The following is a 26,191-nucleotide window of genomic DNA, read 5'->3' as shown; positions in this document are numbered from 1 at the left end:
AAAAGGTTGTGATCTTACAATAAAAGTAGTATTAGTACTCATGGTTTTGGCTTTCAATAGCATCTTTCGCACACAACGTTCAACTCCCAGAACCATTTTGAGAGTTCTTGGACAGATGTGGGAGATACCTATAAGCCATCATGACTTATAAGTTTATAATTGATAATTTGCATTTTGTGTGTGTGTGTGTTTTGAAATTTTATACATTCATGATCAGGAAATAATGTTCACAGAATACATCAAATTATCCTGTTTGTGGAGCTGAAATACAGTGAATGTAACTTACATAACATAAAATTAAAGTGATGACTTTTATAAGAAATGAGAACTGAAGTGTTGTGAAAGCATAAAGGGGCTTTTCAGGTGGTGCTGCTGTTTGTTCCCTGTACAGGAAGTTGGAAGAGTAGGAAGAATGACAAATCGGATTTACCTACCTAAATACCAAAATACTGATAGTCAAAGAACATGAATCCTGGCATCTGATGAGAACTGTAGTACCCCAAATCTGAAACTATATTGATTGTGTTAGAATTTAAGAAGCCACACTTAAAACACAATATTCTGTTTTAAGAACTCCTTTCTAGAATCAGACTTGTTTCATATTTCAGATCTGCCCAGTTACATGGAACACAATTTCTTTATAAGAATGATATATTTCCTTGTCATGTAGAAATCTAAATGAAGTAGTGTGTTGGTGAAAGCTGTACTATATATAGTTTTGGATCATTGATCAACTTTGCCTTTATGGGATGCAGTACAGGAATGCTTCTGTAAAGCTAACAAAAAATGTGTGTAAAACTCTGAATTCTGGCATGAATTGACTCTTATGTTCTTTTGGTGTTATAATTGTTTTTACAGAGCATGAGGAATTTTTAACAGTGACAGAGTCTTTGAAGAGAGAATTTGACAGCCCTGAAACATCAGATCTAAAGTTTAGAGTAGATGGAAAATTCATTTATGTACATAAAGCTGTTTTAAAAATCAGGTAATGTTTTAAACTAATCATCCAGATGGTTAATAAATGGCTGAATCATCTTACTAATGTAGTATACTGTATTTTATTTTGCTTCTTTAATGAACTTGCCATTTTACATCCTTTTTAATTGCTTAGTATGTTATAGGTGTTAAAGTGAGATTAAGAATAGATTAATATGTCAATAGGTACTTTTAAATTTGATTAAAATTAAAAGCATTGGGTAATCTTTCATTTTGAGGCTACAGTTTTTGTGGAATACTAGATATAAAATACAGCTTTAATTACTCATGTGAAAATAGCTATTAGGATTTATTCTTCGCATTTCTAAACCGCCCCCCTCTCCCAAAAAGGGACTCGGGGCGGTGTACAGTCCATAGCTATTAGGACAGCAGGTTGGACTTTAGACTAATAGAAAAATCCTAGGATTGTTCACAATGGCAAAAATGCTGCCGGGGAATGAGAGTGGACCATTTTGAAGAAGCCATGTGCTACCTATATTTCTTCTGTTCTTGATGTAATAATGTGCACACTTTGGAGGAGGCTTTACAGTGTTTTTTTCTTGCAGATGTGAGCACTTCCGTACTATGTTTCAGTCCTACTGGAATGAAGATGAGAAGGAAGTGATAGACGTAGATCAGTTTTCCTATCCAGTGTATCGTGCTTTTCTTGAGTACCTATACACCGATAATGTTGACTTGCCACCTGAAGATGCTATAGGTAGTAATGGAATCTTTGACAAAATTATGTTGGGAAATTAAAGAGGATAATTTTTTCATTTTCATTTTTCAGTGGGATAGGGAGATGATGTCATCTTACCACAGATGTTAGCAGCTCTTGGTGCCTCTGCTGTCCATCTTGCCTTTTCAGGTTGCAGTTCTGTTCTGTGGTGAACTGATGGGAAAAGAATGTTCAAACAAACCAATCTAGGTTCTGGAATATATTAGGTTAAAAATGGCATCTCTGTAAGGCACCTGGTCATCTACCTTCTCAAGAAAGTAAAACTCTTGAAACAGTTATGTTATGAGAACTCCAAGGCTGCATGGTGCAAAGAGGTCTTCCTTGGGGCGTTGCAACCTTTAATATTTTGCTGGAACCGGCAGAGAGGGAGTCAGTGCAGATGGCCATCTCTCTCCCCACCCCCCAAATTCCCCAAGCAGTTACAGCAAAAGTGAAAGCATGCAAACCATTCCATCCATGGTGCTTCTCCCCCATTTCCAGAATGGCAGACGTTCCAATAGGGACCCGAGAATCTCTTTAAATGGCGAATATACATATATGCAGTGGTGGGATTCAGCCAGTTCGCACCACTTCGAGAGAACCGGTTGTTAACTTTGTGAGCAGTTTGGTGAACTGGTTGCTGGAAGAAATCATTAGGGCAGAGAAGCGGTTGTTAAATTATTTGAATCCCACACTGCATATATGATACCAAAGCACCATTATATTGCTGAATTTGTGTCTGTACCTTGCTGATTAGATATTAGGTTCCGTTGTACCCTAGGAATGACAGCAAGATTGGTTTCTTCTCTGGATTCAGACCTCCTATGAAACTCACAGACCTTTTGCACATTAGATGACTGTACATAGTGCATTAGTTATAGAAGCTGTCCACATCCTGGGCACGCAGCAGTTACAGGAAGGGATCAAAAGAACGTATCAGTCAGGCCTCTTCAGTCTACTTTCTCTTAAACTGACAGAACCGATTGAGAAGGGACAATGGACTGAATATGCCTTTCTCTGGTGAACTCTGCTTCCTAAGATGTGTAAAGATTTTACATTTTCAGTGCAACTTTTTATACTTTATGACCCATGTGCAGGAGATTCTGCATAAGATTAAAGAACTCTTAATTTCAGGGCTACTGGATTTGGCTACATCGTACTGTGAAAACCGATTGAAAAAGCTGTGCCAGCATCTCATCAAAAGAGGAATCACAGTGGAGAATGCTTTCTCGCTGCTCACTGCAGCAGTGCGCTATGATGCAGAGGTAAATCAGCTGTCCCCTTTAGTCTGCCCTCTCTAATGCACGTGGGGGAATTGCTAGGGAAACAATGAAGCAGCCAGGCACAACATGACTTTTAAGAGGGGAGGTGGAAGTCAGAAGGAGGTGTGTGCGTGTGTGTATGCATATACACTGGATGAATACTGGTGGGAAATTGGAGTACTGTCCTGGGAGTGTTTGAGTGATATGTCTTGGGGTGAGCTATGTGAAGACATATTTGGAGAGTCATCTTGGGTGATAGAAATGAGCAACAAAATGTTTTAGAATGATAAAGATGGGTTTGTTGGCAATTTATATCTTCATCAGTTTGCATTCTGTGAATTTCCAGGTGATATGAAGCCAGATACATGATTTAGCATTTGAGACTCATACTCAACTTAGTGTCTGGTCAGATTACTAGAGCTTTCTGACCAGTTGGACCTTATCTCAGCTGCCATAACATTATTTGGGACTAAGGAATTGAGCCTTGGGCTCTGCAGAATGCTTGTGTTTACAACAATAATGTAAGAGCCTGAGATCTAATTCAGTTCAGCTCCTTGGAGTCATGCTGGGCACCCCTCCCCCCCATGAGAGTCAAAACTCTTTTGCAGGGCTTACACCACAACATCCAACGCCCAATGCTTGAGGATGAGACCTTACGACCCAACGACCCAGGCTGAAAAGACACAAAGAATGACTCTGAATGTCTGAAGTCCTTAGTCCTGTTCATATATGCGGACTGCTCATCGAACGTCCAGCTTGTACCAGGCACGTTCCTTGGGGTGCTTAGGCTTGGGGCAAAAGTTCGGGAGATCACCACCTGAGATCTGTGAAAGTGAGAATTCACTTTTGGTATGAAAGAAGGGTCAAGATGCAGGATGACCTGATCATGATGGACGATACACAGTTCCTCCCTGACAGAGAAATCCGCAATCTCTGATACCCTCCTAGCAGAAGTAATTGCTACTAAGAAGGCAGTTTTGAGAGTCAAGTGCCAAAAACTGGCAGTTCTCATAGGTTCGAATGGAGCGGTGGTCAGGGCTCATAGTACGGTAAGTTCCAGGACGGTACCTGTGCATCACCTGAGGTCGAATATTGGTCGCACCCTTCAGGAAGCTTCTGACCTGAGGGTGCTGACTCAAGGACTGATGTGTGTCTCTAGCCAGTATAGTGGACCACCCCCTTTGTCCAACCCCTCCTGAAGGAAGTCCAGAAGTTGAGGTATGGACGCTGAAATGTCTACAATGTCATGCTGCTTGCACCAAATGGAGAATGCAGTCCAGGTTGCATCATAGATGCGTGTTGTAGATAGTCTTCTGGACACTTGAATGGTCTGAATGACCTTGTCGGATACGTTTTGTTTCCTCAGGAGCGCCCCCTCAAGTGCCATATGGCTAGTTGGAGCCACTGAGGCTCTGGATGACTGATAGCCCCCTGGCTGAGGGAGATCTGCTCCTGAGGAATTCTCCATGGCTTTTGTGTGGACAGATCGACCAGATCCGCATACCAGGACCTCCTGGGCCAATGCAGAGCTACCAGTATGAGTTCTGCCTCCTCCACCAGGAGCTTGGTGATTACCTGCGGGATGAGTGGCAGGGGCGGGAAGGCATACAGGAGGCCTGGGAGCCACCTGGACCTCAGCGCATCCATTCCCTCTGCCTGGGGCGAGTGGTAGCATGAGAAGAATCTCAGGAGCTGCGTGTTGACTGCAGTTGCGAACAGATCGACTTGTGGCTGCCCGAACCGCTGCACTATCTGTTGGAACAGAGTTGGATGTAGACGCCACTCAGAGTTGTCGATCGTCTGTCAGCTCAGCCAGTCTGCCCTGACATTGCTGGTGCCAGATATGTGATCCGCTCTTATTGATGCTAGGTGTCGCTCTGCCCAATGGCTCATTCTTTTTGTGAGGGGGGGGAGGATCTTTCGCTTATCTTTAGTCTCTATCAAAAACATTTCCAAGGAATCTCCAAAGAGATGCCCCCTTTTGAACGGAGTTGAAGCTGGCTTCCATTTTGCCTTCATGTCCGCCTGCCAGTGGCAGAGCCATATCAGGCGCCGTGAAGTTACATTGGAGGCTAAGGCTCGGGAGGTGAACTTCACCACATTCAATGAGGCATCCTTGGAGTACTCCATTGCTGTAATGATCTTGTTAAGATCGTGACGCCAATGAGACCCTTCTGAGGGAGGTTTAGATCTCAACTGGCGTAGTCATAGTAAGGATGCCCTAGTGAAGAAGGAAGCAGAAGTTGAGGCCTTAATGGCCCAGGCGGCCGCCTGGTGCATCTTATGGCATGCTTTTTTTGCCCTCTTGTCCTCTGCCTTGAGGCCATCTATGAGCTCTGCAGGCACGGCAGAATTGGAAGTCAAGGAGACCACTGGGGTATCAACCTCTGGCAACTTCAGGATGTCCTCCATTTTAGCCTCCAGGGAATATAAATTTTTGTCCCCCCCCATTGGGGTTGGCCAATGTTCCTGGCTGTGCCCATTGACGCTGCACAACATCCAGGAACAAGTCAGGGACCGGAATGAGTTCCGGGTCCGGAGCTGTCTCCTTAAAAAGACCCTCTTTTGGGCCTTGGGAAGCAGAAGGAACAGCCTTGTCCTTAGGTTTAGCTGCCCTAGCTCTGTAGAAGCCCTGGCCTTATGTAGAATAGCTTTAAATAGCGATGGTTTGAAGAGACCCGTGAAGGCGGGCTTATCAGGAGGCATATCCTCATCCTCTAATAATTCAAACTTGTCTGCAACCTCCCCCTCCCAAGCTGATACCTCCGTCGTAACAGAGGTACCTGGAGAGTTGGGGTTGTGCTCCCTGTTCTCAATGAGGTGGTAGGCCCTTGCCACCTCTGGACTCTTTTTGTCGTGTTGCCTCCACAACGCCCTGGGAGATGGCCTGAGATATAACCTCCCTCATTTCAGCTGATAGAGCCGGGCCTTGTCTTCTGCAGGCCTGGACCTGGAGGAAGGCAGGGGACATTTACATGTAACAGGGGCTAAGGAGACCTCTTCTGGCAGGAGACACTGAAAGGGCTCCAACTCCTCTCTTACGGACGAACTGGGAGAATCCGGGTATCCCAAGGGGAGATCCCATTTGTGAGTCCCTATTCTCTAGGGATTGAGACTGATCCCCCTGGAGAGAGGGGACTTCTCATTCCTCAGATATGGGGGGAGGTGAGCCTGGAGCCTTGTCACACTCATAAGGTAAGACTTGGCCCTGCAGGCTTATGGAACCCTGGGGCCTTTACTCCCTGATGAACAATGGGTGGATTTCCCCCCAGTGCCCTTCCGCCCTTTCCCCCCTTGTTTGGGAGGATCTGGCCTACTGCGCTTTGAAGAGGAACCTGCCAGTTCCTCCCTTGCCCTCAAACCTTCATCTGCCATGGTGGACTGTAGATGATTGGATTCTTGGCTTGTGAGGCAAGGCTGCAATAACGAAGGACACTTGACGCTGGCCAGCTAGCTTTGCAGCGTCTGCAGATCTGCTTGAGAGGTGGAGGCTGGCTAGACGGCCAGGACACTCCAATGCCGCCTTCCTGCAACAGGAAATGTCAACTAGAAGGGGAGGAAAGCCCTGCCAGCGCCCCAGACAGGGCCAAGCATTCCCCTGCGGCAATCTGCGCTGAGGTGGTGAGGCGCGATTTCCAGGGATCTGTTTCTGGTTGAGTCGGAGCAAGGGGCGGTTTGGCGCTTTTAAAGTGCCATCGCAGCTTCGCGCTGCTGAACAGATCCTTCCCACTTCAATTAGTGTCCTTAAGCAAACATAAGGAAGACGGACAATTTTAGTCTTCAAAATGGCCACCACTGCCTCGCGTTGCTGAGAGGAGAGCTTTAATGTCCGTCCCTGCCTCGATGAGCGGTCGTTAAAAAGCGCACTAAGGCGTCACTTCCAAAATGGCCGCCGCACTACTCGGAGGCTCAGAAACACCATCGCGGCACCAGGGCTCTCTGGATGCTCCTGATGCTCTCAAACGGCCGGGAACGCATAGCAAACCTTCCTGGTGTTTTCGCAACCGCCGTCAGCCACCAGACAAGTGGTCTCTGTTATTCTGACCGCTGCGTGCAACCAGCTGCCAGTCGAATTGCCAACTGTCACCTCAGCAACCCTTCTAGGTAACTGGATTTCAATTAAATCCTAACTCTATACTAACTGAATAACAACATTAAGAAAAATAAAAAATAACTAAATCTACTGTGAATTGCTTGGAGAGTTCTAGTCTAACTATCAAGGACTGAAGAGCTCCCCAAAACGAGTCCTAACGGGCGGACTGAGTTTTTAAACTGACCTCAATGAGGCAAAGGAGGCATGACCAAAGAAAAATCTACTCAGTCTTAGGGCAGATAGGCTGTGTTAACCCATGCTTGGACTCTCCAAGCAGAGCACAGGAGAATAATTATTTCCAGTGTTATGGCAAATTGATCCAAGTGTGTTATGAGAGAACATATGTGAAGTTTTGGGGATGATTTATCTATTAAGAGAGTGGTTTTTCTGCTGCATTAAGAATGCAAAACAATTTGTCCCATCATAATACTTTTATTCTGTTTTTAATACCAAATGCATTACTTGTTGATAAGCTTTTGTTCAATCCAGATAGTCCACCTTGAAGTAGTTTAATTCAAAGTTAATCTAATATAAACTGGAAATAAAATACTTTAAAAAGTGCTATCTTAATGCTACTATATCTATTTATATCTACTTCAAATTGTATTTTCACCTACATGGAAAAAGATTTGAAGACAGGTAAAATTAAAATATTTCCCTTTTCTATTGTGGTTAAAACAAATGGCAGAATGACCTAGTTGAACATAACAAATGTTGTGTATGCTGTTAATACTTTCTTCGGCATTGGTGGTATTGAATGTTTTAATTTAAAACTTGTTTTGAATGAGTTTAATTTTTTTTTTGTTTTCTATCTAGGATTTAGAAGAATTCTGCTTTAAGTTTTGTATCAATCATTTGACTGAAGTCACGCAGACATCTGCCTTCTGGCAAATGGATGGTTCTCTGTTAAAGGAATTCATTGCTAAAGCCAGTAAATATGGAGCCTTTAAGAACTGAGAGGTGTCTTTGTTTTGGACTATTATCTCCACAGCTTTCAGGCCTTTTTTTCATAGGTCCAATTAATTATATCACCTGCAGTATAAAACCACAATGCCCAACAACTGTACTCTTAAAGGGATTCCAAATTAAACAACAAGCACTTTACTTGGGTTTTGTTACTCCAAAGAGTTCGCTCTATTTACTGTTTTAAGTAACTCTTGAGAAAATCAGAACAGGTGGAGTGAGTAGAAGTAGTCAAAATAATGTCAGAGATTCTTTGCAGAGATGGTTTGTTAATTTTTTAAAATCACATTGTGGTACCTCTTGTTCTTTTGAAGCACTCTAATGACAACCAGAAGCAAAATATCTTATATGGAATAAAGGGAGTTTTGAGAAAGGAATAATCATTTCTGTATATATATGAAGGAAACTTGCACTCAGTCATTTGAGAAGAATTTGTGAAAAATGCTGCATTTCTCTATACATCTTTCTAGGAGTAAGTCTCACTGAATTCAGTAGGATGTAATAGATTTGCACTGTAAGTACAGTGAGTTATACAATAACTTGAAATGGTGAAGAACCAGCTTATTTTTCCTAAACAAATTAGAATTATTGTTTTTTGTATTTCTTTTCAAGTGTATTATGTTTGGAAAATAATTACATAATGTTCTGTTTTGGGGACTTAAATCATTCAAAGTAAATGACTGTCGGAAAGCTGTTTTGCATTGCGATTATGTATAATCTATATAATAAAATGAATGCCTGCCTAATGTGAGTTCTAAACTTTATTAAAATTATACACTAAATAATCTTTATATGACTGTGATATTCTGGATGGACTCCTTTTTTCACCAAAAAAAAGTCGGAATGAATTTAGGAACTTAATTATTTGTGCAGCATTTCTGAAATGTGAATACATGAGAAAAGCTATTGTTATTTGCTATAGAAAAGTTTGATCTTTCAATTCTCTTATCTGAAGAGTTATGCTTCTTTCTCCTTGGAGTGACTGATGTTTGACTCTGACTTGGTGCTGCTCATTTATTTACTGAAATCACTTCTTGGATGACTAAGGTTTCCCCTCATAGTCCTCTTATCTTGCCCAGAATCAGGTGAGCTTAAAAGACCCTTATGCGTAAAACCTATCCTGTGCTGCTTCAGCATATCTGTTGCCATGGATTTCTAATAATCATCTTGTTTAAAAATCTCTATTAAAATGGAATTAGCTCATCTGTTTCTAAGGCCATTTTTGTCTTTTTTAAAATCTGAAGCTGTTACTACTAATGCTTTTGTGCAGTGGAGAACAAATTGACTACTTTAATACCTTAATACAGGGGGATTCAATCAAGATTACATGAAGGATTTATACCACTCTATAAAGCCTTAGTAAGACCACAGACCACACGTAGAATGCTGTATCCAGTTTTGGTCACACTATAAAAAAAGATGTCGAGACTCTAGAAAGAGTGCAGAGACGAGCAACAAAGATGATTAGTGGCCTGGAGACTAAAACATATGATGAACAGTTGCAGGAACTGGGTATGGCTAGTCTAGTGAAGAGGATCAGGGGGGACATGATAGCGGTGTTCCAATACTTGAGGGGCTGTCACAGAGAAGAGGGGGTCAATCTGTTTTCCAAAGCACCTGAAGGCCAAACAAGGAATAATGAATGGAAATTGATCAATTTCCATAATGAATGGAAATTGATTGAGGTTCAATAGAGAAATAAGGAGAATTTTTTTGACAGAACAATCAACCTATGGAACAGCTTCCCTTCAGAAGTTGTGGGAGCTTCATCACTGGAGGCTTTCAAGAAGAGATTGGACTGTCATCTGTCAGAAATGGTATAGGGCATGGGTGTCAAACTCAGTGTCAGGTTGCTGTCACTTGATGTTTCATGATTTTTCCCTTCGCGGAGCTAGGGTGGGCATGGCCTGCATGTGACACATTCAAACCACAGGCCACCAATTTGACACACCTAGTGTAGGGTCTCCTGCTTGGATGTGGGGGTTGGAGTAGATGACCTACAACAGTGATGGCGAACCTATGGCACGCATGCCACGCGGAGCCATTTGTCAGGGCATGCGAGGTGCTGCCCTGTCAGCTGGCCAGCGCGCACGCACACGCTGGCCAGCTAAGTTCACTTTTTTAAAAGCTATTTTTCGCCTTCCCCAGGCTCCAGAGGCTTTATAGGAGCCTGGGGAGGGCGAAAAGAGCCTCCCCTGCCCCCCGGAGGCTTCAGGGACCGTCCGGAGGCTTCTCTGAAGCCTTCGGAACGCTTAAAACCACCCTCCGAGCAAACTGGAAGTGACTTCCGGGTTGCTCGGAGGGTCGTTTTAAGCGTTCCGAAGGCTTCAGGGACCATCCGGAGGCTTCCCTGACGCCTTCGGAGCACTTAAAAACACCCTCCGAGCAAACCGGACTTCCGGTTTGCTCGGAGGGTGTTTTTAAGAGTTCCGAAGGCATCAGGGGAGCCTCCGGACGATCCCTGAAGCCTCCGGAGGGCCTCCGGGAGGGCGGGGGAGGCTCTTTTCGCCCTCCCCAGGCTCCTATAAAGCCTCTGGAGCTTGGGGAGGGCGAAAAAAGCATGTAAAAATGGGGTCGCGCAATGTGCGCGCATGCACACGGGGGTCACGCGTTGCATTATGGGTGCGGCACGCCCGCACATGACCCCCCTGCGCTCCCCCCACTTGTGGCAGGCGAGCCAACAAAGGTTCGCCATCGCTGACCTACAAGGTCCCTTCCAACTGTTAATCTGAAATGTCTAATATGATGTTACTCTCTTAATCTCTTATTCACATGAGATTTAATACAAGTATTTTTTGTATTACTTCTGATACTATTGTCCTTCACTGTACGTACCCTGATTTGTCTATGTTAAAATTACAGTATGCAGAACTAGCTCATACTTCAGAAGTTACAATTAAAGTCAAATGGCTACCACTTTCTCTATTGAAGCAGTCCAATATTCAGTAGTTTAGTTTTTAAATCACTGCCATGCTGTCTTAAAATTGTTTAATAAAACATAAAAAGAAATGGATGATGGAGGAATAGGCTGCATACTGGTGTTGGGCTTTGAGTCATCTGTTGCTCAGTCCACTGAAATCTGCCTCTAGATGGTTATGCCACCTAAGGGTGTCAGTGACTTGGAAGCTGAACCATAGAAAAGTTGCTATCTGGAGAGTTTCTCAAAAGCAATTTTCTCCTCTGTCATTAATAAAAATGATACCAAAAAAGTAAAGGTTGAGAAAGCAGGTCTGCTCAGAGCTAGACCGAAGCATAACAGGAAGGGAAGGAGGTATGTTACTTTCTACTTTAGAATAGAATAGAATTCTTTATTGGCCAAGTGTAACTGGTCACACAAGGAATTTGTCTTTGGTATATATGCTCTCAGTGTACAAAGAGAAAAATAAAATACATTCATCAAGAATCATAAGATACAACACTTTAGTCCTTGTTGCAAATTTATCTAAATCTCAGTTTCTAGGAGGCCCTCACAAAGGATTGAGAAAAGATTAAGTACCTTGCATGATAGGTGTGGAGAAATTAGTTACTCAGTAGCTGGCAAACCACGCTGAAAACTTAACTTCTTCCTCTAATCTCTTCCCTTATCAGAAGGAACGATAGATTTGGCACGCAGGCATAAGCACGTAGCAGGCAACAGGAATTCAGTCAGTAAACATGTGAGTCACGTAGCTACACTATGAGTTGTTCATGAGGATAGCTTGCTTTTGTGTACCAATCAGCTTTGCCAAATGTATTATGTTGTCCAATGAGCTTTTGCTGTGTGGAGGAGAATTACAATAAAAGGGAGCTCCTGGAGTGTTCAGGGGTGCCTTTTCCCATCAACCTTATTCCTGTCTTTTTCCTGATTTCTACATCACCAACAATAGGCAATCACTTGAGGTTTATGATGTTGAAAGTGCAAATTTTTGGACAGGAGTAATTTATTATTTCTTTTATTGCCATGGTTTAATGATTGTGCTGTTATCTGATACCTAATGGTTTAATTTGAATCACATACACATTTTAAAAAAGTGTTTTGGCTCCTAATTCATGTTTATTTTCAAAATGGTCCAATCTTAAAAATTCTGTAATGGGGATGTAAATGTAGGAGCACAAATGTATACATTTAAATAACTATACATTATTAGAAAATACTTTTTACTAAATTATTACTTGCAATTAAGCAATTTGGAATATTCTTTAAGACACGAAGTTTTTAAGTGGCAGGTTTGCTGAAATGTTTAACTTGATGTGAACCAATTGAGATTTATATAAATTGGCCTCATTAGCACAGTGAACCACTATCTAAATATATGTATAAGTATATATGCACAATCTTTCTCATAAAACCTGAAGCAGAAAGGGCAGTTTCTTTGGAAAATTAAGTAAGTGTATATGATAAGAGATACCGAGTCAGAATTGCAAAAACCTGAATGACCATTAAGTGGCAGGATATATTGGGTATTTGTCTGTCTTTTTATCTCCTAGTGATCATCGTATCGTAACCCATATCTGGTAGCTCTAAGATAAACGTAAACCAAAACCAGAGTGATTTACAGTACTATGTTAATAATGCCAACAGCAGATAAAGTATATATGGTGAATTCACTCATTTTCTTCCATCAATTTTCATCTAATAGAAGGTATTTGAAGCTATAATCTTGGAAGTATACATTTTAATTTAAAACTAATGGTAAAACATTGGCTAAATCAAAAAGGTTTCAATTGTAAAAATGGTAAAAGAGCAGTTATCCATGTGTAAAATGTGTTATACGAAAGTGACCTGGAAAAAAATCACTGAACATTTTAAAGATGGTGAGTTATTCAGAGATACTACTTGAGGTATCTATGTCTTCTGAGACAGGAAATACTGTTTCTTTTAAATCTCTTAAAAATTCAATCTGAGAATCCAATCTTTTCCGGTTATTCATTAGTTCCTGAATTTTTCCCTCAGTTCCTGTATAAATTAAAATCAGTGCTTAAGATTAGCAATATATGCAGAGATATATCTAACATATTATTTATGCCAGACACATTTCTATTAAAATATATAAATTTAGAAGAGCAATGCCAGGAGGGTAACAAGGTTGGGGAAACATAAGGGCCATAAACCTTCAGGGAGAATGTCAAATATGGCATCTTAAAGTGGGCAGTGATGGGGGCCATCCATTATTTTTGCCAACCCTTCTCTTCTGTGATTTCCCCTCCCCTTTCCTTTCCTCTCTTTTTTTCCCTTTTTCATCTGCCCCCAAAACAGAAACAACAAAACCCACAAACTTGTTGGTGAAAAATTGTCAAAGTATAACTGATATGTAAAAGAGATATTCTATGTATCTCTCAAAGAATAACAACCAGAGGCACTCTAAGCAGAGAAGCAGTGTACCAAGAGCTTTCTCCCTACTCCAGAATGGCAGAGCCAGGCACAGCAATCCAAAAGTATTGTTCCACAAAGTCACATACAAGTCCATTTAAGAATGCAACTGAAGTAAACGAGGCAGAATTGGCACAAAGCACCAGTATTGATTTGTAATAAAATAGTCCCCATCCTTTGTCTGCCTGCAAAGCAATATCATTACATTTCATTTTACTGGATCATTTGCATGGATAAAGTATCCATGAGGTCCAAACATCTATACAAGTTGTGTCAGAGTGCCAATTTACATCATTTGTATTATAATTATACAAATGACATTAAATAATAGAATGTATCATCTATATAATATCATCATAAAAATGGTCCAAATTGCCACTGAAGCCATACAGTGAAAGTAATGCTTTGTTGTTTTGTGGAGATGGTTGGGTAGAAAAATTGGTTTATACTATAGCATCTGAAGTCTGCTAAATGGAGGTTTCACTGTGTTGCCTGAAAATAGTATTTGCTGAGTTTTTTTCTAGATCAAATGACTGACATGACCAAAGGAAAATAGTACTTAAAAAATACTGCATTCTTATCTACTTATTTGTATTCTTAACTAGTTTAAAAGAAATAGCCTTGATTCGAGTTATTACATTTTGTTTCATACATACCTGAATGGGCTGCTCTAAGAATATTTTCAAAGAGACCACAATCAAAAAGTGATATGACTGTTTTTTCATACTCTAAGGATAGAAAGAACAATGCTGATATTTCTTCAAAAATACAAATTTCTTTTAAAATATGCATGACAATAATGATCAGAAGTATTTTTTAAAATCACCTTTTTATCAATGCCATATCCGAAGTTGCATCTAAATTCAAAACATTAACTGTAGCAAGGAACTTTTAAAGTTGTTTAATTACTGCCTCAATGCAACGTGGCATAGAAGCTATCAGCTTGTGGCACTGCTGAGGTGTTATGGAAGACCAGGATGCTTCAATAGCGGTCTTCAGCTCTTCTGCATTGTTCGGTCTCATGTCTCTCATCTTTCTCTTGGCAATGCCCCATAGATTCTCTATGGGGTTTGCTGGCCAATCAAGCACAGTAATCCAACAGTCATTGAACCAGGTTTTGGTGCTTTTGGCAGTGTGGGCAGCTGGAAAATGAAGTCAGCATCCCCATAAATCTCGTCTGCAAAAGGAAGCATGAAGTGCTCCAAAATCTCCTGGTAGACGGCTGCGTTGACCCAGGTCTTACTTAAGCACAGTGGTCCAAAGTCCTGTTGCTTAGTGGTCCAAGTTCTCTTTTCTGATGATAGCAACTTTTGCATCTCATTTGAAAACCAAGGACCCAGAGTATGGAGGAAGAATAGAGAGCCAATCAAGCACAGTAATCCCACGGTCATTGAACCAGTTTTTGGTGCTTTTGGCAAAAGCTGTTCTCATCAGAAAAGAGGACTTTGGACCACTGAGCAACATGACTTTGGACCACTGTGTTTCATTAAGATCAGGGTCAATGCAGCCATCTACAAGAAGACTTCCGGTTCGCCCGAAGAGAAAAAAATCTGGTGTACCTTTCCGAACAGGTAGTAATACAGCCTGGCTATGCCCCCAAACCAGTTCCCCGGACACTGCTTGCTCACCCCACCCTGCCTCTGCTCTGCAGCTTGCCTGCCTGAAGCGCTGCACCCCTGATCTGTCTACCAGGTAAGTTTGCGAGTCATGGCTTAGGTAGCTGCCCCTGCCCCCTTCCACACAGCCCTGCCATGCTTCCCTGCCTTCCATGTGGCCTTCCCGACATCCCCGTGGCCAGCTTGCAAAGGCAGGCAAGCGGAAGGCTGCTTGGAAGGCAGGGAAGCATGGCAGGACTGCGGGGAAGGGGAAGAGGAACGCCTGGTGCCTCTCTCAAAGAGAACAAAGCGCATGCAGCGCTTCTTCCAACAGCTGAGGATGGAAGAGGAACCGAGGCCTCGGCTGTTGGAAGAAGCGTCCGCGCCCACTTCATTCTCTTTGAGAGCTGCCTTGCAAAATGGGGAATTTTCTGACATTTTGCAAGGCGGCTCTCAAAAGAGAAGGAAGTGGGTGTGGGCACTTCTTCCAGCAGCCGAGGAAGGAAGAGGAGCTGAGGCCTCACTGTTGGAAAATGTGTTCTCTTTGAGAGCCACCTTACAAAATGGGGAATTTCTGACATTTTGCAAGGCAGTTCTCAAAGAGAATGAAGCGGGCTCTTCTTCTAACAGCCGAGGCCTCTGGTAGACAGATCAGGGGTGCAGCGCTTCAGGCAGGCAAGCTGCAGAGCAGAGGCAGGGTGGGGTGAGCAAGCAGTGACCAGGGAACTGGTTTGGAGGCATAGCCAGGCTGTATTACTACCTGTTCGGAAAGGTACACCAGATTTTTTTCTCTTCGGGTGAACCGGAAGTCTTCTTGTAGATGGCTGCATTGACCCTGATCTTAATGAAACACAGTGGTCCAAAGTCATGTTGCTCAGTGGTCCAAAGTCCTCTTTTCTGATGAGAACAGCTTTTGCCAAAAGCACCAAAAACTGGTTCAATGACCGTGGGATTACTGTGTTTGGTTGGCTCTCTATTCTTCCTCCATACTCTGAGTCCTTGGTTTTCAAATGAGATGCAAAAGTTGCTATCATCAGAAAAGAGAACTTGGACCACTAAGCAACAGGACTTTGGACCACTCACTGTTGGAAAATGTGCCCGTGCCTGCTTTGTTCTCTTTGAGAGCCACCTTACAAAATGGGGAATTTCTGACATTTTGCAAGGCAGCTCTCAAAGAGAACGAAGCGGGCTCTTCTTCCAACAGCCGAGGCCTCGGTTCCTCTTCCTTCCTCGGCTGTTGGAAGAAGCATTGGGCCCTCTTCATTCTCTTTGAGAGTCGCCTTGCTGCCTCAGTCTGATGTGAGGTGAGCACAGCCGGGGAGAAATCAGGGGGAGGGCAAGGAGGCTGTCCCTAACAGAAGCTTGGCTTTCTCCTCCACCTCCCCCTGATTTCTCCCAGGCTGCACTCACCTCGCGCCACGGCAAGTATGTTGTGTGCGTGTATGTCTGTGTGTAAGGAGGCTGGATGCGACAGATCAGCTGGGAGGCTGGCAAAAAAGCCTCGGTTTCCCCACTGCTGCAGCTTTCGGAGGAAGGAGGCAGGGATGCTGGCCGGCGCTTCCCTTACAGCTGACCGCCGCTCGCCTGTGAGATGGAGCATTACCGCCCCCTCCCTGCCAGCTGCAGCCCGGGCCCCATCTGCGCTGCTTAGCCTGGCAGCTGGCGACTGGTGGCGGGCTAGGAAAGCAGTGAGGGTGTGAGTGGCGTTGAGTAGTAAAGGAAGCGAGCACCAGCCAGCATCCCTGCCTCCTTCCCCCGAGAGCTGTGGCAGCGGGGAAACCGAGGGTTCTTTGCCAGTCTCCAGGCTGGCAAAAATTTTTTTGCAGTTCTGTGGGCATGGCTAGGTGGGGGGCATGTGACTGTGTGCATGAATGATGTCATGTAGGCCACACCCACTCAGTCACATGCCCCCCCCCCAGCCACATCCACAGAACCAGTAGTTAAAAAATTTGAAACCTACCGCTGAGGCAAACGCCTTCCACAAAATTGGTGACAGCAAACTTCAAAAGGAAAGAAGACATAGGAGAACCACAGGTTCTCACTTAACAGCCATAACAAGGTAAGTATTACTAAATCAAGTGGTTGTTAAGTGAAACATCCATGTAGCCATTCCACTTAGTGTGATGATAGTTCCAGTAATCCTTGTTGCGGTCATTAAGGGAAATTGACCAATGAAAAATAAAGCAGAACTATTTACTTCTGTGATTTGGAAAACAATTATTTTGATGCAAATTAACATTGCATTTGCATTTTTAAGCCATGTCACTCCATTGAATTATATTTAGTTTGCAGTCAACCACTGTTCTAAGATCTTTCTCACATGTAGAATTAGCAGATAAACTCTGTAATAATTATTTAGACCAAACTGGGAAGCATTCGGGAGAGAAAGATGACAGAGGACTGGAAACTGCAAAGGAAACAGAAACATTTAGCTCTGAGAAGTGAAGACTGGGAGGTGACCCAACAGTACTCTTGGGATCAAACCTGTCGGATATGAGATCTCAGATAATTGAGAATTCCACATTCTTTACAATACCTGCTTCTGAAGTATTGTCATCCATCAGCTTTTCCTGTGCCAGGCGAAAAGTATTCAACATTTCCTCAAAGATTTCATTCAGAAGCCCAGCCTGCTTACACTTCTTTAAAAATTCTATCCTTTCTGTGGAAAGATGAATACAGTGATGTGCACTTTATATTTTAAATTTCAGGTTCATCTGGCACAGTGAAGCACTGTCCAGTAACAATTATTTCCAAGGCATAAAGGCAGAAAACATGAGAAAAAGGGTAGTGATGTGGTGTTGAAGAAGCATCAGGAATATTCCTCTCAAAGAGATCAACAGGTTGGTTTCTAAATGAAACAGTCAAAAGACAACGCCTGGACTTCTGATTTTATTTCATTATTTTGTTTTATTTTTCTCATTCAATGAATGAATGAATGTATAAAGAAAATAAAACATAGGTCTCTAGGTAACTAACCGAAAATAAAAAAGACAAAAGATTATTAAATAGGTAACAAATATAGGTGCTGAGATTAAAAACAAATCAAGCAAAACCATCAACTTAAGCAAGATACAAACTCAACTGTACAACCCAGTCTCCAAGCTAGCCAACCAACCCAGGTTTTTAAGATCTTGTAGGAAGCAAGAAAGGTTGGGGCAGGACAAATATCTGGGGAATGACACCATAACATCCTCCAAGGAACCCCAGATCACCCTCCCTTGTAGACAGACCTGAAGCATGCCTTTTAAGGTTTTAGAGGTTTAGGCATTTATTACAAGGAGGCAATTAGGAATGGAAATAATTAAGTTGAAACTATTGACTGAATCCAGCAAAATCTTCCCAAATAGAAATTCTCCTCCCATTAGCAGGAGGCTTTTGAACCATTAACCCACATGCCAAAAAAGCTGGACCAGCCCAGTGTGTTTAGACATGCTTCTTCAAGGGAAACACCACCATCCCCATCTAAACATCTCAGCTTCATCTTGTTTGAGCCAAATAGCTCAACTCTTTCATATTTCAGATTTCTATGCAGGAATGAAGAACATCATCTCCATAATTCTCCATTAATGGACAATTGAAGAATCGCCTCTAAGAAAGGAAATGCTATCTATAACTATACTTGTGATTGGAAAAGTGAGAAAGTTGCATAAACTGCCTTAGGACAGAAATAAATAACAACCATCACCCCTATATTAGGAATTCTAAAAAATGACAAATATAGCCCATGTTTTACCTTTGGTTTGGTCATGTTTTTCACTGATGACTTCCATGTTCTCTTCCCCAATTGTCTCATCATTCTGCCAATATTTGATTTAAAATAGCACTGTTATAAATGGCCCAGATTACTGATATAACTCCTATCACTATATATTCGTTTTTAACAAAGTCGAGTCTTAAACTAAATTCTTCCCAAGTACCTATCCTATAAAATTATACTTACTCATATCTCATTTATTAGTAAAATAATTACAGTAAATATTGTTTATAGAGGACTTTTACAAGTTTTTAAAAATGTTTTGGTCCTAAATTGCTTTAATGATAAAACTTTTATACTAAAAATCCACCAGAAGTGCTCACATAGTAAAACAGAAAGTTTTAAAACCTACAACACAGGATGGCAGTACCAGCATACATACTACCAAAAATAAAACAAAAAGATACTGTAAGAATTACTTCCAAGTAAAAAAAGTAGAGAAATAAATTGTTAAATTTTCAGAATGTGACAGCTCAGATTATCAGTTTCTCTTAGTTGAGAATAGGGCAGTGATGGTGAACCTTTTAGAGACCGAGTGCCTAAACTGCAACCTAAAACACATTTATCACAAAGTGCCATCATGGCAATTTAACCTGAATTTTGAGGTTTTACTATCTAAAATAATGATAAACAAGTCAGAGTTCAGTTAATTGTTCTAAGAAAAATGGGATAAATACATTTTAATGCCCCTTCATTTTTTTCTGCTTTTGAAATATTACATTTAGCAACATTAAAAAGGGAAAAAAACCTTTTGTAATATCATTTCTTTCTCCCTTTCTCTCCCTCCCTCTCTTTCTGTCTTTCTCTTCCCCTCTTTCCCTCCCTCTCTTTCCTCCCTCCCTCTTTTTCTTCCCCCTTTATCTCCCTCTCTCTCTGCCTGTTTCTCTTTCCCTCTTTCCCCACTCTTTCTCTTTCCCCCCTTCCTCTCTGCCTGTGTTTCTCATTCCCTCTCTCCCTCCCTCTCACCCCTCCCTCTGTCTCTTTCCCTCTTTCCTACCTGTCTTTCCCTCTTTCCCTCCCTCTTTCCCCCTCTCCCTCTTTCTCTCTTTTCCCTCTCCCTCTCTCTCTCTCTGCCTGTTTCTCTTTCCCTTCCTCTCTCTCTCTCTTCCCCACTCTTTCCCCCCTTTCTCTTCTCCCCCATTCTCTGCCTGTCTCTCTCTCTTTCCCTCACTTTCCCTCTCTTTCCCTCCCCCCGGGGGGGGGAAGGAACCCCTGAACTGGTGCTGGGTGGTGGGAATCTGACGTACACCCGTAGGCCAATGAGCCCAGGAGCAGCATGCCGAAGCTCAGCTGGCCGGCAGGGAGGCGGGACATCCCAACACAGGCAGCTCTGCAGGAAAAGCAACTGACATCTGGGAGACCAGAACGAGCCGAGACGACTCAGGGTCGCATTGTGGCTCTGCGTCATAATGGGCTTCAGGAGGAGGGGACCCATCTCCCCCATTGTGAAGCATGTGAGTGAAAAAGGTCACTCAATCAATTCCAAGTTCACAAGATATTTTTCTTTCACAAGAAGTTGGAATTGATTGAATGAATTTTTAGTCCCACAAACTTTTATTTCTCTGCAAATGACAGTGAGAAACGCTATGGAGAAATGTGATGGAGCTGGGCTGGGGCAACGGTGCACATGCCCACAGAGGGGGCTCTGCGTGCCACCTCTGGCACACATGCCATTGGTTCACTACCACGGGAACAGGGGCTGAAAATGCATAATTCACTTATTTCTCAGATTAATTGGAAAACACATTCCTCTCTCAAAAATTGAGAAACAAAAAAGAAATCATCAAATAGCATTTAATGGGTGTGTGTCTAGATGCGCTAAGAACCTGAAATTCTGCCCCTACCAGGTGGGGCCATGTGTGCCTGAGTCACAACGGAAGGTGGTGACGAAGCGTGGCCTCTTAAAAGTTTTTAAAATGTCTCACTGAGACACTGAAAAGGCAACTTCATTACCATTTTGGTAGTAGTGGAAGAAGATTCTGTTAGGACCAGGGGCATTGCCTTCTCACTGTTTTCATCTAGAAAATAAAGTAACGAGATATTTCTTATAATACTTCAAGACAAAAACCAGAAAGAAATCCCAGCAGATTCATGAGATCTGAGGAATTTAACTCCTAAATTAAGTTCTAACTGATGTAAACACATTGAATTATGTTTGTTAAGGTTGTCATCCTATGGCTCCCTTGAGAAACATCTTCCCAAAAGTGACTGCTTGAGGCATGGAAAAAGAGACTGAATCAAGAAGCAAGGAGAGTACCTGCAACTTATAATATCTAAGAAACCAGGCAAAAAGTAGCTTTCCATGTGTGTAAACAGAATGAAAATCTAAAATATTGAGATAAAAATATATGTAAATGGTAGATATTACTTTAAGTCAGAAGCAGCAACTGCTTTCAATAATGGTTTCAGTCAGGACTTCCAGGCCCTGCTCTACAGAATTAGCGATAGTCTCCAGAGCTTCGTACATTATATATAAACAATAAATAATATATGGAGTCATTTAAAGCAGATTGGGGAATAAGACTATTATTAATTATTAGTATTAATTATGCCAGAGTGTTAGATGGTTGTATGAGAGTAATACGCTCCATATATTTTCCTGCCATTTTATTTTTTGTTTTTATGTTAATTCAACTTCATTGTTTTAATGGTTTTATATACTTGATTATAACTATGTACATTGCCCAGACTCACTGTGTAAGATTGGCAGCTGTACAAATGTGATTGAACAAATAAAGAAATTAAGCACATATTCAAACCACCACCACCTCAGTGCCCTGGTCATTTTCATGGAAGAGTGGCAAGGAGTGTTGCAACAATGGCTATATTTTTCTAAAATGTACTTCAGAACCCTTGCTAAGGGAGAAGCAGATTTGAACAAATTCCCTAAGTACATACCATAAACACTGGATCCCTTGGCTGGAATGTGATTTCGGCAGAACAGGCTAATAGAGGAACATAAAACATAAAAAGAAATAAACGTATAGAAGCAAATATTTTCATTTTTATAAAGATTTAGCAAAGATGAATGAGTAATCAGGATTTGTTGATAAATACATAAATAAATAAACAAACAAACAAATAAGCAGATGACAATCAGTGTTCACACCAGAAGAATACACACTCCTATCCTATCAGTTGAGGTTGCCTACAATATATCCTTTATACAATGTTACTAAGCTCAAGGAGGAACTTTCAAGACCTTGTTCTCATTGCAGAGAGGAAAAACTGATCGTTGGTTATGCCAAAACAAAAGCAGTGGCTTTTTTGTATTGTAATTACTGCTGGAAGATAAATAATAAAGATATAAAGAGCAAGTTAAGCACTTAAAAAACTTGGAATCATACCTCCATCATTTTTACTGTGAAAGGAACAAATTAAAGCTGTTAACACTACAAACATAGGACTATTTATTTTATTTCTAAATACAAATACTTATGACCCTTAGAAATGATATATGTACAATTATAAAAGGAATTCTGATTCCCCAGTGTTTCTTAAACTCCCATTTGTGAATGAAATTAAAATTTATTTCTATGGAAATTTCAGTGGGGCATTGCTAGTCCTTCCAAGCCAAATAGAAAAATTCATCATCCTAAGAAAAAACACAAAATTTGATCTTAAATATCCCATTTGGGACAGAGAATACTTATCTGAAGTTACCATAAATCAATGTATTTTTAATGCTCATCTCCATTCCCCATTGTTATAATGAAGGTCTGACCAGAATACATTTATTCTAGCTTTATTAATATATGTGTATCATGCCAGGAAACCTCTCTTTAGCCAGATTTGATGCCTTACCACCAATGCTTATTGAGGCAAGATATAATAAATCTCCAGTTCAAAAGAATCTGAGCCATGCACATTTCACAATACTCCCCATTTCACTGGGCTGATTTAATAATGCTTTTGAGATCTAACCATCCTTGTAGGTCAGATGAGTGAATGTACTTTTCTACCGGTTGATTTATTCCCTGGAAATCTGCAGATGGATGGTTAAATTCTGTTCTACCGATATTGCTGAACGTGGGCTTTGGAAATAGCTACACATTGCTGATTTACAGACTGGATCATTTAATGTAGTACATTGTTTGAGCAGTTTTATATTTCTTTATCCTTCACCACTTGTATCTGTTCATTATGTTTTCATAGTAATCTGTTCAGTCTTTTGAATTGGTCTTTGAGTAGAAATAAATTTTGGTTACCTCTCAATTATTTTCATTAGATAAATGCAATTCTACTTATCAAGTATTTCCTTTTTTCTATGACTCACTATGGGCCTTCCTCAAGTCTTTGGGAATAGACATCTGTTGTGGAAGCCCACCTGCATTAACTGTACTGGAATTTAATAAGGAATCCCAGCTTCTCATACCAGGCTAGTTTAAAAGTTCTGACACTCTGAATTCATTTTTCTATAGTGAGTAAAGTGAATAAATGCTACAAAAAGTCAGCTTCATCCTAGCCTAAAGAATATATATTCAGAATTAACATAGATTTCAAAATGTTTCAGAAGGCATCTTGATAATTCAATAGTCTCTATCTTTTCCTGCCAGAATCCTAGCAATCCCAAACTTAAGGGAAAACATGAATGATATAGCAATACTTTCCCACTCAACTGATTATTGAATATTTATTCTTCTATAGCATACAGACCTATAGTCCTTTCTGTATTTCTAAGCATTGTAGATAATAAAACGTCTTGATTTTTGCCATCTTGTTTCTGAATTCAACAAACAGCTTTTTTTTAAAAAATAGAAGATTATAGTGGGCTGGCTTCTGAGTTTACAGAAAATATTTTTTTTACTGGTTTTCAAGGCTAAGATATTCTGAGACATTTGGGTTCATGGGTAATATACACCCATTAGATAAAGCCTTTTTCCTTTCTTTCTTTTTTGCCATTCAGATTTTAAAACATAAATAAGTTATGTTGAAAAGTATCTTAAAAAAGATTTTAGAAAACATCTGATTAAATACCGGTAGAGGCCTTGCTTTTCATCTGTTTCTATTGAAGCATCATCACACACGGCACAAAAATAATGGTAGCTTCTGCGGCAGTTTTTGATTTCGCAGCCAATGGTTGCCCCCCTCTTGTGACACAAATTGCACAGCTGTAGGGAAACAAATAGAAACCACTTTTTAAACTACAGTTTATAAAGCTAGGAAGTGTCGTTAGACCCATTTACTTCTCCATCACCCATCACATGCTGGCTTCTGTGTTGTGATTCTGTTTAAACTAAACCATTTAGAGTAAAGTGTAATCTCTGCTTTGTAACAAAAATAAGAAACCAGATGGGAATTCTATTTACTAATATCCTGACCTGAAATGGATTAAATAAGATAAAGTATTTGCCTTAATGCTTTCAGACAGCAAATAGTTGTTATTGGAAAGGGGCTGTTGGACGACTTCCGGCGGCCGAAGGTGACGGACGCGTGTGTCCGCCTTCTCGCTGCTTTGGTGGGCTCCCCTGAATCCTAGGGGGAGCACAGGGTGCCTTGGAGTGGCGCCCTGCCGTAGGGGCGGCTTGCTGGGACCCCATAGAACGGCAGCGGCCGCGAGGAGGTCTCCAGCTTTGCCCCAGGAGCCGTGGAGCGTAGGGAGCGTGTGGAATGCCATCGCGCGCTTCGCCGAGCGCAGCCAGGAAGGAAGCAATTAATTTGAATGCAACAGATGAAGTGTGGTGAGGTGGGGGCTCTCCCCAGGTCTTTTACAGTTTAATACCTTATTGACTGACTTGCAGTTCTTTCTTGGACTTTGTTTCAACCAGTGGAGGAGTCAAAATTGGAGGGGGGAGGGAATTTCCACCCCCCCTTGGAAAAGCGGCACTTGGAAAATCTCTCCCTTGCAAGGGAGAGAGAGAAATTTTTAAAAAGTTTAAAATACTTTCACTTCCCTTAATTAATGGGGGGAAAACTTTTTTTTTCTCTTTTGACTACAACTGTGAGAGAAGGGATGCTTGAATTGATTCTTCTCTAACTATGCATGGGAACTCTGACTTTGTTGTTTCCTGACCACCGGTGCTGGCTGAGCCAAGATGGCTCACTTCCTCTTTCTTCTTTGTCTTTGTGTATGAGACTCCTCCTTTGAAAAACTTTGTTGCCTTGAATTAATTTCCACCCCAGAGACCTCCAGGAGCCTCTTCAAACAAGTTTTTCCCCTGGATTTGGAATATTTTGATCCACCCAACTGCTCTGGTCTTGAACTAAATGACTTATTCTCCTTTGGATTTGCCTGTTTGGTGGTCTCTACCGGCTGTGCTTTCCCACGGACACCATTCTCTGTATAGAACAATAACTATCTCCGAGCTTCATGATGGGTCCTAAAAAATTACCATCTGGAAAGACCTCATCGGCCCCGACATCTTCTACGTCCAGCCCCATTGCCCACCAGTCACAACTGGGATCTTTTTTACAACCTAAAGCCCCTGAAGAGAGTTCAAAGGACTTGTCTACTCAGCAGATGCTTCAGGCCCTCTTAAAGAGACAGGACAAAATGAAAAAAACAGCTGCAGGACTTAAATGACCAGCTCAGAGAGACACAACAAAAAACTACACAGAATGAGCAGAGGATAGGTGTACTGGAGGAGGGTGCGGCTGGGATGAGGAGCGACCTGGAGGCAATCCAAAGGGGGAATGCAGAATTTGAGAATCATGTGATAAAAACGGAATTTGAAAGGATGTCTTTTTTTCTTAGGTTTCAAAATTTACCAGAAGTCGAAAATGAAGATCTTAAAGAGATCATGACCACAATGTTAGCAGAATATATTAACAGAGATAAACAACAGCTTGGGTGGGATATTGACCTGATTTATAGGATTAACTCAGCCTATGCAAGAACACATATATAATAACGGGGTTTGGTTTAAGTGGTTGTTACCAGAAGGCATGTTGATTTTTTGGGAGAGCAGTAAAATCAGAATTAACACAGTTGCGGAAGCCAAGGCTTTCATGAAAAAACATACTGCTCTCTTAGGTGATGTGGGGGATGTCACACAAGAAACAAAGCAGGGAGGGGCTGAGGCTCTGCCAGTGGACAGGGGGGGAGGTTGCGACAACAAGAAGACTCAGATCACAAAAGTGAATTGAAACACTATTCCAAATGTTGTTACAATGTATTTTCAAGGAGGTGACAAAAGTAAAATGATTGAAACATACTGACGATTTTGTGTAAACCTAAAACTGCTAATATCTATGCAAATGTTCATAGTTTTTTATTTTTCCTTTTTGTAAAAGTTGCAAGACCCGGGGGGGCTTCTCCCCCCCCCCCCCGCACGATGTAGCTGTCAAAATGTTCCATAACCTCTTAACCCCTTTTCCCTTGTAAAACTTTTAAAACCAATAAAAAAATTTTTAAAAAGGAAAGGGGCTATTAAACTTATTTTGTTTAATTGCTACTCATGATGACAGCCTATGTAGCTGGGGCTCCCTAAATATTTGTGCTTTCTAGTTCAATTAAATATCACTGCTCCTCTGCAGGGAGG

General features: G+C 41.5%; 2 protein-coding genes across 3 annotated transcripts in view; one reads left to right on the top strand and one right to left on the bottom strand.

Annotated features, from left to right (window-relative positions):
- Window positions 1-8,757, top strand: part of RCBTB1 (RCC1 and BTB domain containing protein 1) — a 28,005-nt gene extending 19,248 nt beyond the window's left edge. For both annotated transcript variants that reach the window (XM_081944390.1, XM_081944389.1), the window contains exons 9-12: window positions 859-985; window positions 1,542-1,693; window positions 2,828-2,958; window positions 7,865-8,757. In XM_081944390.1, coding sequence (XP_081800516.1) covers window positions 859-985; window positions 1,542-1,693; window positions 2,828-2,958; window positions 7,865-8,005 — 551 coding nt within the window. In that variant the 3' untranslated portion in view covers window positions 8,006-8,757. The remainder of the gene's footprint in view (window positions 1-858; window positions 986-1,541; window positions 1,694-2,827; window positions 2,959-7,864) is intronic.
- Window positions 8,014-26,191, bottom strand: part of SETDB2 (SET domain bifurcated histone lysine methyltransferase 2) — a 57,474-nt gene continuing 39,296 nt past the window's right edge. The window contains exons 18-25 of the mRNA XM_081943856.1: window positions 23,688-23,821; window positions 21,609-21,655; window positions 20,664-20,728; window positions 18,690-18,753; window positions 17,493-17,615; window positions 14,018-14,089; window positions 10,714-12,947; window positions 8,014-10,008 (exon numbers count right to left, since the gene is read on the bottom strand). Coding sequence (XP_081799982.1) covers window positions 12,811-12,947; window positions 14,018-14,089; window positions 17,493-17,615; window positions 18,690-18,753; window positions 20,664-20,728; window positions 21,609-21,655; window positions 23,688-23,821 — 642 coding nt within the window. The 3' untranslated portion in view covers window positions 8,014-10,008; window positions 10,714-12,810. The remainder of the gene's footprint in view (window positions 10,009-10,713; window positions 12,948-14,017; window positions 14,090-17,492; window positions 17,616-18,689; window positions 18,754-20,663; window positions 20,729-21,608; window positions 21,656-23,687; window positions 23,822-26,191) is intronic.

Source organism: Natrix helvetica (genome assembly GCF_964273705.1).
Source record: "Natrix helvetica genome assembly, chromosome: 2".
Classification (NCBI taxonomy): Eukaryota; Metazoa; Chordata; class Lepidosauria; order Squamata; family Natricidae; genus Natrix; species Natrix helvetica.
Note: the sequence above shows the minus strand (reverse complement) of the source record. Positions and strands in the feature narration are given on the sequence as shown.